Source organism: Phyllopteryx taeniolatus, chromosome 5 (assembly GCF_024500385.1).
Source record: "Phyllopteryx taeniolatus isolate TA_2022b chromosome 5, UOR_Ptae_1.2, whole genome shotgun sequence".
In the NCBI taxonomy this organism is placed as follows: Eukaryota; Metazoa; Chordata; class Actinopteri; order Syngnathiformes; family Syngnathidae; genus Phyllopteryx; species Phyllopteryx taeniolatus.
In genome coordinates, this window is record NC_084506.1 from 30229361 (window position 1) to 30247554 (window position 18194).

The 18194-nt window shown below is 43.4% G+C and overlaps 1 protein-coding gene across 12 annotated transcripts in view; it reads left to right on the forward strand.

Annotated features, from left to right (window-relative positions):
- The first annotated feature begins 2673 nt into the window (after positions 1-2673).
- Positions 2674-18194, forward strand: part of tjp1b (tight junction protein 1b) — a 79911-nt gene continuing 64390 nt past the window's right edge. For 7 of the 12 annotated variants that reach the window (XM_061774747.1, XM_061774749.1, XM_061774750.1 and 4 more), the window contains exons 1-2: positions 2674-3216; positions 4378-4489. In XM_061774747.1, the coding sequence (XP_061630731.1) occupies positions 2772-3216; positions 4378-4489 (557 nt within the window). In that variant the 5' untranslated portion in view covers positions 2674-2771. Of the gene's footprint in view, positions 3217-4377; positions 4490-5900; positions 6003-10868; positions 11215-18194 lie in introns of those variants that run through there. The other 5 variants (XM_061774753.1, XM_061774754.1, XM_061774761.1 and 2 more) reach the window with 3 other exon arrangements.

The window sequence follows — 18194 nt, forward strand, 5'->3', positions numbered from 1 at the left end:
AAAAAGTCACATACCCCTTACACCCAGAGGAGAAAGACCAATGACTTAAGTATTTTCTACAAGGATTTTGTTAATACAGTCCAATAAATGCCTTAAAACACAGCAATTGAATAATTAAATGTAGATGCAGAATTTCTCATGAATTATTTCATGGGGGATCATCGCTAAAATTCTAAATTGCCTCCCCGAAAGTATAACCTATAAATGATATGTAATAATGGCTCAATTGATGATAAAGATTTGTCATGGGTGGGAATTACCAGTCCTATCTACGTTGGTGGTGCAAGAAAAGAAAAGTTGACTGCGGGTTTCAAGAGTTTACTGTGTTACTTCCTATTATGGGCTGTACTTCATAAAAAGGAAATAGAAAATGTGCAGGTGGCATCACCCATAGATAATAATGACAATGGGAACAAACAAAAAACAGAGCACTTTATCTACAATGTGGTCATGTCTTGTACATTGGTAATTATTATCCTGGTGTATAACTTGTGTTTTATTATGGGGTCATGACACATTTACTGTGTAAGTTCTACAAGGAAGCACTGTAATCATACGACCATTTTCTCTGGGAAGGAGCCTTATTAACTGTCAACCATATTAAATATTGACTAACATCAATCTCATGAGACCAAACCCTTTTAGGGGAAAAGACTTGCACAATAAATGTTTTTCTTTCTTGCACCATCGGTTTACACATTTCCTTCAAGGACAGACATCAATACTGAAACTATGACGTATACTGTACATCTGCAGACATTTGCTCCATATTATCAACAATAGTTGCACATCTAAACATACTAAACTGCCCCTTCGAGTTCTAATCCTACTACCACAAGTATAAAATAATCACACTTCCGGAGTCTTAAGTGAACCTAACATTCATGTTTTGGGACTGTGTGAGGAAACCAGAGAACCTAGAGAAATCATCAGAAACAAGCACAGCGAGGACAGAGCTGAGATTCAAACAATCTCAGAACTGTACAGCAGATGTGCTAACCACAAATTCAACTTGTTGCCATACATAAATATGATTAGAAATAAATGTACAGTACATTGTCATTCTTGAAAGAACAGAGCGCCCACTTGTTTTGTAGTGGACGCTTGATGCACAATTCTGGACTTTCAACCAGTTTTTTAAACCGTTGTAATTGTGAATGTGGGGGGTATCAGGAATAACAGTGTTTTTGAGTTACAAGCTTGGTCACGGAATAAAACCCGTATCTCAAGGCACCGATGTACAAGGTACCGAAAGTATACTGGAAAGTCAATTCTGGTCGTTCATGTGAAGAGGCCCGCTTCCCAGGCACCCGCAGTTATCTACGTCATCAAAGTTGACGACGAGTACATCATTCGTGTTGTGTGCTTTTCACTATATAGTGCAGCGGTCCAATTCACGCTTGAATTACAATTAGGAATGTAAGAATGTTACTAAAAACATGGCCTGGTTTGACTCTGAAAATGATGAATTCAATTTCCATTATTTCCTTTTTGGGAAAAAAAACAAAAAACAATGGCGTTTGACGATTGTCTCAGAAATTTGAAGGGCCACAGTATTGATTCTCAGTGATCAAATGGCACCCTCTCCTGGTAAAGAGTGAGCTGTCTTCATCTAATGTACCCCACAAGGACATCCTGCTTTATTCTGCATTCCCTTTTTCTATAGATTTTCAATACAACACATGAAGCTGCCCTTTAAGTGTCCTTCTTCCAGGCTGCTAATTTTCTCCTGACTCAGGCTTGATGCGTCATTGTAACAGAAAACATTGTAATCACATCCTAACTGGGGGGGGTCACATTCACACCAATAATTTGGAGGCAGAGGCAAGGGTGCATATCAATGTTTCTTTTGTTAGGAGCGGCACTATTCGCACCATGCAAGCAGAGCGCACCTGCCTTTAACAGGCATGTGCTTGTGTAGCGTGTGTGAATGATTACCTCAAGTGGACGAATAAAATATCTGTACCTCTCTAAAGTATCAAATGTTGGCGTTGAATTGTGTGAAACCTATACGTTTATATAAATAATATAACATAAGATTTTTGCATATGTTACCAGCGGCTCTTTTTGGCCATGAACAAACTGAGAGGGAGTTTTTTCAGTTTTTATGACACTGCACAAGAAATAGTGAAGTATTATAATCATTGACACTTGCTGATTAATGACATTTAGCTGCAATGCTTGTTAAAAAAAAAAAAGAATCCGGTAAATTGGAGAAGGATTCAAAACATTAAGTGTTGTAATGTTTTTCTCCCTTTGTAAAACATTAACCTTATGTGATCTAACGGGCATCTAAAGGGTTATAATTCTGAATTTGAATGGAATTGTGATTTTTTTTTTTTTTTTTTGTGAAAGTGGAAAAATATGTTAATGTGCAAATTTATTATTTTATGAATTTATCAGAATGCATTTTTTAGTTTTATGTCACTACCCCACCCACCCAAAAAAGTTGTCCTTTCTGCTTGAAAGGATATGAAAATTGAACAAGGGTTAAGGGCTCCTGTCAGTTAAAAAGAAGATAATCTGTTTAGTTAAATTATCATCAATAACAAAGATGGGTTTGGAGATGGCGAATTATGTTATATATTTCTGCCCAGTGCGTTAGCTGTTTGTATTGGTGTGTTTAAGAGTCGGATAATCTTCTTAGTCTGGGTAAGTACCCAGCTAGAAATCAGCTACAGTCCAGATTGTCTCATCCTCGCTTGGACAACAACAATAACAAAGTGTGCTTCTGCAGTCTAGGTGGCATGGTGGCTTCTCCGGCATGAAATATGCACCTCCTTTCCTTCGGGAAGTGTGCTGACAGAGCTGTGGAAGAAGTGTTGGAGGGCCTGCTTAACTTGAAGATGTTTGGCAGTGGGAAAAGGAAGTGGTTTGTGAGGAAGCACAAGAGGCAGTATCAGCAGCAGCAGAGGTCTGCCAGGAGGCCGTGCACCAAGCAGAACAAGCGGTGGGCCGGTAAGATCCTCAAGCAGCACAGGCAGAAACTCCTGAGCGAGCTAGACGTCACCGCCGTGCTACCCTACTTGGTCTACGATAAGGTCTTTTCGCTTGGGGAATACAAGGAAATCCTGGGACAAGAGTCCAACAAGAGGCGCACTGAGATCTTCCTGGACCGTCTGTCGTCCAAAGGACCTGCTGCGTTCTGCTCCTTCTGCTCGGTCTTAGAGGAGGTGTGCCCGCACTTGCTTACCTACTTTCTGTTGGATGGAGAAGGTATGTTCATGACATCACACACACAAAGACTGTATGTATTGTCATTTCAACAAATCGGCGCCTTTCTTTCCCTTGCATTTACAGTCATACAAAAACCAAAAGCAATATAATCTAAGAATAATAGCAATGAAAAATAATTATCTACAGCTGGAAATTAATTTGTGTTAAGACCGCAGTGCGGACGAAGAGCCAGCAAAAAATAGCCTCTTAAACCGGGGGCGGCTGAGGGGATTACTGAGCCGGCAGCCTTTGTAACTAGCCACAGACAGCATATGGCCGACGTGTCTGCAGTCTGCAGCCCTGATCGCTCTGTCCGTGGCACACAAACGTCATAATCAATATGATACTCCTGGCCACCAGGATGCAAGACCCCCGATTAATATATCAAATTTACAGTAATTCTGCAGACGTACTAACCACTAGACTACGGTGCTACCTGTGGCAGTGATGCTGGAACTCCGCCTTGCGTCACGAGAGTAAACATAATGTTGTGGAAAGAGTGACAGACGCAACAACATCGTCATGCCGTATGTATCAGGTCTATCAGAGAAACTACTTGAGAAACTATCAGAAATATTCAGAAGGATATGGAACCAACGCAACATTCTGGGGCGCTTCAAACCCGCCAAAGGCTGGAACCCTCCAATGACCGGATACCCAGAAAAACAACCTGGTGTATTCTATCCAGTGAGGAAGGCAGTGATGTATATAGTACAGTATACTGTAAAAATAATTGGGGAAACCAAGCAGCCACCGAGCGGGCGCATGTCACAGCACAAACGGGCTAACTCTTTGGGTCAAGAGTCAGCTGTCTACCTGGATCTGAAAGAGAAACAGCACTCTTTTGTGGGCAAAAATGTACATCTTCTGGAGAGATAAGGCAGATGGTTGAAAGAGGAGCAAGGGTGAAACAAGCTCTAAACAGAGCAAGGGGTCCAGACATCACCTATCTCCCTCACTTAAGCCCTCAAAAATATTACTCAGAAAAACAGGAGTTTTTTTTGTTTTTTTGGAATCCAAGTGAATGCAATACGCTTCCGTACATATGAGTGAATTGGTGCCATATCAATGAAATTGACTTGATTTGAATTAACTAGCATGAATGCACTAAAGTAATGCAAATTCAGACAACTTGGTTGATGGATCAATCTGCTCTAAAAGATGGCGCGCCAGGAGGGAGAAAGAAAGGGGCGCTCCCCGTGCCCCCAAACAGTTCTGGAGAGGAACCTCTGTGCCCGCCTCCCATGTACACTGACCCAGTGTTTGACTCTAGGTAAGATTGCACATCTATCATTCTCTCCGTTGTGCACTTTCCTTTATCACTTTAATTGAGCAGATTTTTATTTTGCTATTGTTTTATGTGTGCATGATGCGGTTGTTAGGATGCCCACATAGTTTCTAGGCAGGACACGCCCCACGGGAACGTGATTGGCTCCTGCGTCGCGGGATGGGCACGCTACGCAGATGTAGCGAGATGAGCATCACAAACATGTATCACATTTGTACGAAATAAAGACTTAGAAGTTTGTGTTGGTTAGGGTTAGGGCTAATTAAGGTTAGGATTAGGGTGGGTTAGGGTTAATGGGAAACATAATGCCGCCGCACTTAGGGTCACATCTTTTCCTGTCTGGAAGCAGTAGGGCGTGTTCTACAGGGATACAACAGCCAATCATAGTGCAGCGGCGTGTGTCCTGCAGCCAGTAATATTGGAGAAGGGTGGAAAATGGGTACAGAAAATGAATGAATGGATAAAAACTTAACCATTATCGCAAGCTGACGTGCACTGCTTCCACTAACAACATGGCTGCGAACAGAGAGATGTGAATTTACAAAAGTGGAGTCAGTGTTGCCCATTTAGTAATTTGGCCACTATATTTAGCAATTATTCCGACTGCTTTCGTGGCTATTTTTCAAGAATGCGGCTCGTGAGTTTAAGAACAGACATGAGCGGAATCATTTTCACATTGTTTCCCATTTCAAATAAAAGAAGACCGATGGAAGGCAATCACAGTGTCAATTGCGCTGGACATTGTCAGACACGGTGCCCATTTGGAATTACATTGTGAATTTAACCACATGTTGTAAACCTTTGACCCGATGTATCTGCTTCCAAGCCATAAATAATTTGCCGAGATCCTCACCTGTGCAAGTCCACATGAGAAAAGAAAAGGGAGGAGCAATTGGTTTCGTATGTTCGTTTGATTGGTGCGTTGGTCCCCGTATGTAGGTATGCCTAGACAACTGCGCCACCCTTAAGTAACCAAGAGGGAATGTGTATCTCAGCTCCTTAACTTGATGTACGAATGTGAAAAACCTCTTGATTGACAATGAAACAAATGCTCTTTTGGGGTTATTTTGCGGTACAAGATGGAAGCCAGCGCGTCTACACTGAAGCCTCGGGAGTGAGTGATGGCGTAGTTCTGTGTGAGCGCGGACCCCCGGAGAGTACCCTTGGCCCAGCTGCCACAGCAGGGGGAGGGGTGAGGCTGCGTGGATACTGCGTGTGTATGCGTGCGTGAGGTGGGTGGGCAGCGGTGAGCTTAAAGTGACGGGACAGACGAGCTAATATGCTCTCTAGACCGTTAAGGAGGCCTCTTTAATGTGTGACAGCTAAGTCAGCGTTGAGACCGCAAGCCCAGTGGTGTGGCTCTGGGCACTGACACACACACACACGCACACACACACAACACGATGACAGCAACACACATTACAGCACCAAAGCAGCACACACAGCGTAGAATGGTCACAGAGCCGCCAAACAACACGCAGACCACTTGCAAGGCGATGTAAGTCCTCCTGAAATTATTTTGAGCATATGTGATGCTTTTCTTTGAACACGTTCCAACTGCCGGAGTTAGCGCCTCAAAAGGTTGTATGTGATGTCTTTTTGACCTTATTTTGTTTTGCAGCAGCTGATAACACGTGTCGGAGTCAGTGCGAGAGAGTCAGCAGTCAGTCAAGGTCGAGTCCGCGTATATTGAGGCTGAAAAATGGCATAATCGTTTGTTTATTCACTCTAAGTGGAAGTAGGGCACAAAGCGCCTCAAGGCTTGGTGGTTTGGTGCCAGTGTGTGTCCCTCTGTGGCAGAGTGAGGCGCGTCGGCGGCCATGCTTGTTAAGAAACAATGTCTTCCTCGCGGTGTGCTGTACCTGTTCACGGAGTCGTGTGTTTGGTCAGTGACCTCACTCTGCACAACACACACGAAGGAGAAGATTGTCAGCTGTTGGTGTTAGCTGGTTTTTGTTTCTGGTGAGAGTGGTGCTGAATCGGAGTGAGCGCGCGAGCAGCCTGACATCGGTGGGCTGAAAGTGCGCAAAAGGCGCCTGGATAGTAGTTACCTCCCCTTTAAAAGAACACCGCAGGAACAGATGGGAAATTGTCTGAATCCAGTTTAAGTGCCGTCAGCTGAAATATTGCTTCACTACATTTTTTTATTTTTATTTTTTTTTTAATTCACTGAGGTGCAGAGAATAGTCATCTCATTTGAGCACAAATGAATCTGCTGATTTAAGTGCACTTCAAACGAATGATTAAACACAATAGAATATATGGGATGAAAGGCTTTTTTAAAACCGCAGACAGTCGTGATTTTATATGAAAAGAACAATAACAGTCCGAATTTACTTTTTAATTTGAATTTCTATAAACTGCGCAGACATGTTGCAAAAACAATTGTAAATGATCTCGGACCTACTTATTATCCAAAGTAGATCAACAGAATTGCTTGGATTGATTGATTTTCCGGATCCTAATTTCCGAGTTGCAACGGGCACCTTGATCGTGTCACCTTCCCTACCCGTTAGAGCGTCCATGTTGGTCATCAACCCCGCCACCAGCTATGACGTCATGTTATTCCTTTTGACTGGCTGATGTGCATTATGTATGTATGTAAATACAGCTATTTGTTTTGGTTTACATAGCTGAATTTTGTTATTTTGTTTTGTTCATATAGAAAGATCTTTTTTTTTTTTTGCAAATGTGAAAGGTACGGTACACCCTGGACTGGTTGCCAGTCAATTTCAGGACACATATGGACAAGTTCGAGTATTTATTGACAGGCTTGTTTGTTGACGTGCCAAACTTAACATCGATGTGCTGCCTAATATACATTCTTCGGACTCACTTCCTTTGCATTGTCGAACATGAGCTACAATTATGGTGGACAAAAAGGTTTTGAAAAAAAATGTGATCTGCACCTATTAACATACTTAATAATAAGCATCTCTTGTGAATTTGCTGTATCTTATTGAAATGTTGTTGTTTTTTGGTCACGTTATTAGATAAATATCGGTTCTGCACTGATTTGTGTGGCACAGTTGCGTGCTGTTTTTGTTTTTGTATGGTATTGATGGTTTTGAAAAGTGGATATATATACACACACACACACACCTTACGTGAAAACCAGTACATACTGAAAACCAGTACATACGGCGGTAACTGAGCGTGTCTTCTTGTGCCGCATGACCGCATACTCCGCACCCCGTTCATGACCTCGGAATGTCCAATGTCAGGTCTGCCTTAAGTCTTGGACCCTTTTTACATTTATTTTCCAATTGAATGTATGTATTAAACTATACTATTAAACTCTATTAGTAATAAAGAAAAACAGCGCCATCTGGTGGGGGAGTGCCCTTTCCCTGCCCCTCATGCAGAGTCTCCAGTGACCACAGGATTGAAGCACTTTCTCCTCCGGAAGGATATCGGTGTATGTGTGTGCGTGGGCGCGTGCGCGTGTTCAGACCGGAGGCCTGATATGTATATGCGAGGCGGAGGTGATGATGTCACTTCTTCAAGCAGTGTGTGTGGACAAAATGAGCCTCTGGCAGGTTGGGGAGGCGGAGCCCAGGAGTGATGAACTGAAGCTGTGAGGTTGTGCGTCTCTGTGCTGATGACTCACCCCACAGCACACACAGCACAGAGTGAAAGCACTGCGACAGCACCGAAGTGTGACTGCGTGTACACGTGTGTATATTTCATCCCACTCGGTGCAGTGCTTTTAATGTGAAGAGGGCTTTCTCTGCGAACTTCCTCTTTTGCTTGGTGCAAAACTAAGAAATCACAGGGTTACAGCAGTGGAGGTTCTCAGGGCTCCGGGCCAGGTTTGCATCCTCTGGGAACCGCCGGCAAGTCCTACAAACCAGCGTTGGATGTCGATGCACGCATTAAAGTGGGCAAGCCAGCGGAAGGGCACGAAAAAAGAAGGGCAGCCCCGGCTGGCCTATTTACTGGCCGAGTAAAAAGAGCACTTTAATGTGTTATGAGTGCCAGCACTAGCCTGTGGCGTACAGCGTAAAAATGTCTGTAGCGGTTTCACATAAGAGAGAGGTAACGATTGGCCAGGCCGAGTCATTACTGTATGGATGCAGAGAGAGGGGGATGCCAGTGTGAAATCCGCTGCTGCAGTGCTTTGCACTGAACTTCAGACTGCAGCACAACTGCTGACCCGGGGTACCTATACGGTGACACACGAGTGATTGACTCACACACACTCACACACACTATGAAGTGTGCTCACTGCATCATACTGAGAGGAACATACCGTATTTCCACATATAGTGGGCAGGGGGCATTTATTTGACACAACCACAGACAATATCTGATCTTTATTTGAGGGAGGGTTGTATTAGAAATCCTTGTAAAGTGAAAATAAATGTCTTCTAAATTTGACACAGCACAGAGAGAAGTGTTGTTAACAACCGTGCCAAATTTGAATGATTGAGAAAAAAAAAAAAAAAATCAAGTATATAAAGCGAGGCGTCAAAATCATGAAAAATCAATTCTTTCTGCCCTCAGACGCTGTGGGCGTGTCCGCTGCATCCGTTAAATCTTCGCTGCGCTTAACTGCCACCTGTCAATCAAATATCACTTCTATGAACTGAAAACTGCTACTTGATATAGCATCTTTGTTACGCCAACATGTTTGAGCTGCGCAAATATATCCATTTTATTGACTCACAATGGATTGTGCAGATCTAGCTAACAGTGTCCAACCATGAGTGAGTGAATATTTTCCTAATCATTGATATTTCCATCCATTTTCTGTACCGCTTCTCCTCACTAGGGTCGCGGGCGTGCCGGAGCCTATCCCAGCTATCGTCGGGCGAGAGGCGGGGTACACCCTGAACTGGTCGCCAGCCAATCGCAGATCATTGATATTTGCTTGTTGATAATGATTTTACAGTGAGCATCATTTACGGTCCATTAATGGTAGATCGTGTGACAGCTGCCTTATTTTAGAATTTCGACAGGCACAATAGTCACTATAAATTTGTAAATGATTCATTCAAGCAGACCATGCGAATTGCATGTGAATTTTGAGAAATCAACTGATTTCTTAATTACAAATACAGTATCAGATACTGCGCTAAAATGACACTTAAGGGCAGTGAGTAGCATAGATATCTTCGATCAAACTGACCTGATGTTTACTAATTGTAAACCTGTGCCCAGGTACCTGTGCCCAGGTAAGGGGGCGGCTCGCTCCTCCACAATAACAAAGTCTGGACCTGATCGACTTACTTTCATGTCTAGAACAGCACCAGCGCGTCACGCTATTGATTTGAATATATTGTCGCTCAGTGTGCGGTAGCCTTTAGACGGCATGATTGTGAAAGTTACGAGTCACCACGCTTAAAGAAACGCCGACATGTGTCGGCCAATCAGATGACAGTTACATCACGGCCCTCCTTGGCCTGTGTTTTAGAACCAGGTCGCAGTAGATTTGGAAAGGTTGCGCCGTTTTCACCACTCGCCCTCGAAAATGTGTCATGGAGAAGCGAGCGCACAGGGCGGAGCGAGGCTGCTTGGGAGTAGAACTGGTACAATTGAAAAGGAGCATTTGTCTCCTGGCTGGCCTGGGAACGCCTCGAGATCCGGAAGACCCGGAAGAGCTGAAAGAAGTGGCTGGGGAGAGGGAAGTTTGGGCTTCAGCAGAAGAAAATCAATGGAGTGCTATTTTTCTTAATTAAAAAAAAATAATAATAATAATAATAAAAAACATTACATTTTCTATTTGGTTTTGGGGGGGGGGGTGCGCGGGTGTATGTACTGCAAAATTAAAAAAAAAAAAAAGTTCACCGTTAACTTCCTTTTTTATTGTGTTTGCAATACATAACCTTGCTGGCAAAAAAAAAAAAAAAAAAGTTTTGGACTTTTGCCCTTGGACATTGAATTATTTGGCTACATAATCTTTACTGCCGTGGTGTTTTACCTCAAGCAGAGTTTGGAGAAGTTGGATGTGAGACGATGATGATCATTTGCTAATAAAAGTTGGTTTACTTACTTACCCCCCACCCCCTCCTCCCCACTCCTGGAATGATGGCTACGCCCCTGACTACTACTACTACTGAGCATCTCCAGAATGAATCTCCCCCCTCCCCCCCCCCCCCGCCCCAACACAGACACACACACACGCACTCGCGCGCACACACGCGCACGCACGCATGTATAAGGACGCTTGGACGCTGCAGCGAATTTTCTTTTTTTTTTTTTTTTTTTTTTTTTTTTTTTAAGAGTGTTGGCGAGCCAGGAGAGGAGAGGGAGGGGGCAGGAGGGAGCCGCTCATGTCCGGAGCGCGTTAGGTGGAGAGAGAGAAAACACTCACACGGCACTTGCAAACCGGAAAGACGCTAGCGATAGGATGGCAGGGCGGTGCGCTTCGGTGCGAGTGTCACTGCAGACATGGGTCGCCGCGGCACGACACCTCGCCTCGAGCTCCTTGGGGGGTGTTTCCGCTTTCAGTCCTTCGGCTCTGCAAATGGCGATGTGCTGCTGCTGATGCTACCGCTGCCGAGCCCGGGAGACGCAGCCGAGGCGGCGGATGCCAGGGAATAATAAGACACATATATGATCACCTGCGCTTTTCTTTGCCTGGGATTTTCCGTAACGGTGGACGGTACCATGGTGAATTACCAGAAATACATTACTGTGATGCAGCTGGCTCTGGGGGTGACCGCCTCCAACAAAGAACATTGTCTTCCACCCAGGAAGCGAATGTGGTGAGTAGGATGAGGAGGAAGCTTTGGTGGGGGGGGGGGACACACACATCAAAGCTGTATTTAAAAAAAAAAAAGGTGTCCTAAATGACACAATACTCCTTTTTTTTTCCCCTCACTGCAGCCAATCTGTAACCATCTCACTACAAGGCATGCTGGGAGTTTGTGTGTGTGTGCTCCCTCCTAAAGTTGAATGGCAAGGGCAGTGTTTCTCCACCTTTGAGCCAAAGCACATATTTTACATTGGGAATGGGGGGGGGGCGTACCACCAAACAAAAATGTCCCCAAAAAGTGGATATGCAGGTTAATGATGTACCTTCTGCCATCTAGTTGAAAAAAAATAAAAACAAAACATTTCATTGTTCTGCTTGTCACTATATGTCGTTGACATAGATCAGGGGTGGCCAACTAGTCAGAGACTAAGAGCCACTTTTTTTCCTGTGTTACTGCAAAGAGCCACATACACTGGTACACATGAACATCATCTTTTAATCATGTATGCACGCATACACAGACCTCTGCTCAGCCAGATCTAATGAAAATAACCACACCAACATGATAATATCAGTAATTTTCAACAGTTAACATTGTGTCTCACACACACAAACTCTCAGTTCAAGCAAGTCCACAAACAAAAGAATAATTTTCAATAACATCTTTCTCTTACTATGCTGCTTAGTGAGACTTCTGGCATTCCTTATCTTGAACAATCCTCTTCAAATCTGGCTTGTATTCTGTTGTTGCCACTCTAAGCAATTCTTTCAAATGAGTGTCAGTCAGAAGAGATCGATGCTTTGATTTCACATGTTTCAGGGTAGAAAACACAGACTCGCAGACGTACGTTGACCCAAACATGGACAGTATCTTAAGCGCAGCTCGTTTGATGTTGGGGTATTTTTCAATTGGCACACTTTTCCAGAACTCAACGGTCCCTTCCCTTAAAACAGTTTTCAGTTGATCCTCCTCACAAAGGTCGATCATCTCCAACTCAGCCGCAGCCTCATCTGTGACGAGCGGGGCTTTCAAACAGTCTGGCTTCCAAGCCAGCTGATATGATGCGAGCGTTACGGTCTCTGAGTGTTTTGTAATTTTTTTGAAAAACTGCACCTGCTTTTCAAAGCGACCAACTTGTTCTTGCGAAGTTCAGTCCCTTTTGGAAATTCCTGTTCGATGTTAGGGTGGAGTGAGCTGAAGATTTGAAGCTTTGAAATGCGCTAATGCTGCGTGACATATAAGGCAGATCGGCTTGCCATTACGTTTAACAAAAAAATATAAACTCTCCCACTCTGGCAAAAACGTCCTGTGTTCTTCTTCATATTTTCGTTTGGATGTGCTTTTTTTCCCTGCCATTTCAAGAGGTAACTTGACGGAAATTGTTTACAACACAAATGATGTCACACCAAAGATTCTCTCGTCGCTCGTTTGACGTCACTCAAACAGGCTTACATGGTCAGTGTGCCATCTAGCTGTAGGGGAGTGAATGACAGCGCCAGCCAAGAATTTTTGACGCATGTCATGTTACAGCTCCTGAAGAGCCGCATGAAACTAGTTAAAGAGCCGCATGAGGCTCGCGAGCCGCGGGTTGGCCACCCCTGACATAGATAAACACATTATTCGTCGTACATAGGGGTTGAACGACGAAGGATTTCTTTTTGTAGCCGGCTATAATGGGATGAAAGTACAGTCGAAGTTGTTTAATCGATGATATCATTGATATTTCTTGAGCACATAAAGGCAGTCCCGAACCGTTCTTTTGTGCCAAGGGCCAGTTTCACCTAAAGACACATTTCAACGGCCCGGAACAGAAACAAATGAAAACCAATGAATAAACATGCAACTCACCATTATGTGCATGTAGTTGTTGTAATTAGTTGAAGTCATGCGCATGTTTTCCCCCCCTTCAACGCGACGGCTGGTCTGGCTGGATTAAAAAAAAAAATGTATTTCCCTGTTTCATTGTTTCTATTTGGCTTGACGTAAGACTTGAACTCTTTACAAACAGAGGCTAACCGCTGTTCTCATCCACCACTAGCTTATTTTCATACTCTCGTAGCCACACAAACTTATGAAGAGTGTGTCGCATGGACTTTTCGCTGCTCCACAGAGGTACGGTATCTAGAGTCCGGCGACAACAGCAGACGGGCCAGTCCTAAGCTCTCTTTAAATTAGCCAATTGGAAGATGAGATGCCAATTACCAATTAGTCACAGAGTAGTACAGTCAAATTGTCAACTCGAGTTCAACTCCTAGTGGTTAATAAATAATTTTCGGACCAATTTAGTCAGGGGTGTGGAAGGTTAGGTATTTTGCTATTTAGTTCTGTCAGGTTGGATGGTGAACATTGGTGGGCAGCCATTTTCAGGTCTCTCCAGAGATGCTCAATTGGGTTTAAGTCAGGGGCTTTGGCTGGGCCATTCAAGAACAGTCACAGAGTTGTTCTGAAGCCACTCCTTCGTTATTTTAGCTGTGTGCTTAGGGTCATTGTTTTGTTGGAAGGTGAACCTTCGGCCCAGTCTGAGGTCCTGAGCATTCTGGAGAAGGTTTTCCTCCAGGTTATCCCTGTGCTTGGCTGCATTCATCTTTCCTTCGATTGCAACCAGTCGTCCGGTCCCTGCAGCTGAAAAACACCCCCACAGCATGATGCTGCCACCACCATGCTTCACTGTTGGGACTGTATTGGACAGGTGATGAGCAGTGCCTGGTTAGAATTAAGGCCAAAAAGTTCCATCTTGGTCTCATCAGACCAGAGAATCTTATTTCTCACCATCTTGGAGTCCTTCAGGTTTTTTTTTTTTTTTTTTTTTTTTTTTTAAGCAAACTCCATGCTGACTTCCGTCGGGCCACTCTGCCATAAAGCCCCGACTGGTGGAGGGCTGCAGTGATGGTTGACTTTCTAGAACTTTCGCCCATTTCCCGACTGCATCTCTGGAGCTCAGCCACAGTGATCTTTGGGTTCTTCTTTCCCTCTCTCACCAAGGCTCTTCACCCCCGATTGCTCCGTTCTTTTCAGGATTATGGAGGCCACTGTGCTCTTAGGAACCTTAAATGCAGCAGAAATCTTTCAGTAACCTTGGCCAGATCTGTGCCTTGCTACAATTCTGTCTCCGGGATCATCAGGCAGTTCCTTTGACCTCATGATTCTCATTTGCTCTGTCATAAGGTCTTATATAGACAGGTGTGTGGCTTTCCTAATCAAGTCCAATCAGTATAATCAAACACAGCTGGACTCCAATGAAGTTGTAGAACCATCTCAAGGATTCAGCAAAGAGTCTGAATACTTATGGCTGTGTGAGATTTCAGTTTTTCTTTTTTTTAATAAATCTGCAAATATTTCAACAATTCTTTTTTTTTTTTCTGTCACTCTGGGGTGCTGTGTGTACATTAATGAGGGAAAAAAATAACTTCAATTATTTTAGCAAATGGCTGCAAAATAATATCCATCCATCCATCCATTTTCTGTACCGCTTCTCCTCACTAGGGTCGTGGGTGTGCTGTCGCCTATCCCAGCTATCTTCGGGCGAGAGGTGGGGTGCACCCTGAACTGGTTGCCAGCCAATCGCAGGGCACAAATAAATAAACAACCATTCGCACTTAAGTGCAATTTAGAGTCTTCAATCAACCTACCATGCATGTTTTTGGGATGGGCAAGGAAGCCAGAGTACCCGGAGAAAACCCACACAGGCACTGGTAGAACATGCAAACTCCTCAAAGATTTGAACCCCGGTCCTCAGAACTGTGAGGCGAATGCTAACCAGTCATCCACCGCCCAATATGACAGAGTGAAAAATTTAAGGTGCTCTGAATACTTTCCGTACCCACTGTACATCACACGAATACTACTAACTTTTTGCTTTGTCACCGATAATATCAATTTAAGATTTAGGCAGCTTTTTTTCCCCTTTTAAATATTTTTGACTGCTTCGCATGTGTTGACCTACAGCATATTGAATTAGTTTTGCCATCTTTCATAAACACAAGCTGAAGTGGGCTCCCCTCCTCCTACCATTTTATTTATTTTTTTGTATGTGTCCCTCACTGGAAAAAACTTTGGACATCCCTGAATTAAGTGAAATTGATTAATTTCCTGTCGCCCACTAATGTTCCCTGCACACTGGTCGGGAATCACTGAGCTAGCGTGATGTCATTGTCCCAAACCTCACGTGCTTCAATGTGAATGAAAAGCGTTCATCCATCCTTTCCTCTCCTTGTGCGTCTCCTCATTATAACAAAAGAACATAAAGCATGAAATATGGCACTGTGTTCTTTTAATTCCCTCGTGTACACACACCATTAAACATGTCCTCTGTGCTCTCAGCATGTTTGTGTCTTGTCTTGCCACCACTTTGTATTCTCATTACACCAAACTGCAGTGGTCACCTACCTCTCGCTCCCTCCTCCTGCTCTGGCCTTGTGTTTATTTAAAAGGAACGCACACATTTCCTCCTTCCCCTCACGAGATGTAGTACCAATTCTGGAATGGCTGTGTGGCATAGTCTGCTTAATTACCGACAGATTATCGTGTTGTTCAAAATCAAAGATGCTTAATCAGGAGTTGGCTCCATGGAACTCGAATAGCAGGTGGTGCTTGCAAATGCTTGGCAACAGCGTGTGTCAGAGGCAAACTGAACCACAATGCATGAAGGGGATAGAGTAACCATAATGACAAGGACTTGCTGTACAAAGTGCAAATCCACTCATCAGTCACTTCATTAGGTATCACAGTCTAGTGATTCTCTATGTGTAGCATCAAAGTCAGGGTCCAATAATAAGGTCAGCAGCGGTCTCCATTGATGGTTCAATTGGATTTCCTACGTAAACACTTCAATAGGTACACCTGCACAAATTAGTGAGATCCATTACAGGAGCTGTGCAAAAAAAAAAAAAATGTCTTTACAAAGCTAATTGTTAATTGACAGCGTCACAGGTGTTGATTTGATGCAGTGTACGTCTACTCCACAATAACTGAATTCCAAAGGTATTCGGTACAGCACGCACCTCACCTCCACCGTAGCTTATAACTATCCTAATTTGGATGAGCACCCAATTGTACAACTTGCTTGATGTCCACCTCTTAAATATGCCTCATTGTGACATCAATAGTCATGCATTATTCACTAAGAAATTACGGACACTGTCAAAAAAGGCCCAATACTGCAATGTTGAAAGAAATCCTGGATCCACACCTTAATTAGATGGCTTCTTCTTTGCCCTATGACCCAACCCTCCACAATTTGCAAGGAAATATGCTTTTGCATACTAACAAAACCTATGCAAACATAATTAGTAAATCTCACTGGTGTGTCAAGCCATGGCTAGTTATCGATTATTGATATGATATTGGATATTGTTCGGTCCCGGTATAGGAACTGGAGATTTGTTACCTCCGCCAAGGATCATTTGTTTTAAAATTGAATTCAATAGTTTTTAAATATATCCACCTTCGGGGCGGCAGGGTGGACGACTGGTTAGCACATCCGCCTCACAGTTCTGAGGACCCGGGTTAAAATCCGGCCTCACCTATGTGGAGTTTGCATGTCAACCTACCACACATGTTTTTGGGATGTGGGAGGAAACCGGAGAAAACCCAGACAGGCACGGGGAGAACATGCAAACTCCACACAGGCGGGGCCGGGGATTGAACCCGGGTCCTCAGAACTTAGAGGCAGATGTGCTCACCAGTCGTCCACCATGCCACGTTTTGATATCATGTTTGAACTCAAATATAAGCATGTTAAGCCGTTGTTTTTTTTTTTATTGTGACTATGAAAATAAACAAACATATTCACTTCTGCATCCTCACACAGGCCTATTAAACAGCTTCATACGTCTCGAAAAGAAGTTATTCTAAGTGCACAGTTGCGTAACGTGATAAACCCATGACAGTAACCCGATACAATCATTCGTGTAGTAAATGTCTCCCACAAACACAAACTGGTGGCATCACCGGAGTCGAGGGTGCTATTCTGATTCTGATCACTGGTAGCTTTTCATCTTATTGCCTAATCATATTCCTTGTCTTATATCAACTGCTGCCTGGGGACAAGATGAGAGTTTTCTCAGAAAGCTTTCAACGTCTCCCTGTTATTGTTTGTGATGATTCACACATCTGACTTTCAAGTATCTGATTTTATTTTAGGGAACCCGGGCGCATTGGCCTGAATTATTCATGCGAGCGCCACAGCGAGCTCTGATCTCGTTAGATTGAAGATTTGTTACGGAGAGAGGACGTGCCAACGTTCTATCAGGTGTCATGAAAGTAATGGGGTTTTGTAGCGTTAAAAGAATAATGAGCTATTTTAGTACAGTACTGATACTTTGTAGAAACAGGGACTCCTCATACCATCCCATCATTGTGGTCAGTCTCCTTGATCTATTGTGACATCCTTCTTTGTGGGCGACGTGTGTGGTTTCCATCTCTTTCCACCACACTTTTGCTTTGTGTCACACCACATGCTGTGTGTGCATTCATTTGTGTCAAGGTCATGTTTTCAAGGGAATTTTCAAAACAATATGCATGGCAGGTCACCCCTGCACTTAACCACCCCTAATAATGGATTTTGGATGGGGATGTTGCCTCTTTCAAGAGATCTCTACTCAGTTAATATCCTGAATTGTTTTGTATTCTGAAAATGCACTCAAGAGTGACGCTGGTTGGAGCTTGGAAAGCTACAGCTACACTGCAAATTGTTAATAGTTTAAAAGATTTAGTCAGAGGACTCAATGACAGCAGCAAATAAGATCTGCATTGTTCTAAAAGCGGAGATTACACTGTTGAAAAAAGTACATGCTGATACTAATAAGAAGTAGAAGAAGAAAAAGAAGAAGAATTTCAGTTGACCCGAATTAGAAATGTGGTTTCTGTTTGGCATAATATAACAATGCCATATATATTCATCATAAAGAACATAACAGACACACATGAATCAAAAAGTCATTTGCAAATACAGGCTATAGTCTGTATTTATTTATTTATTTATTTATTAT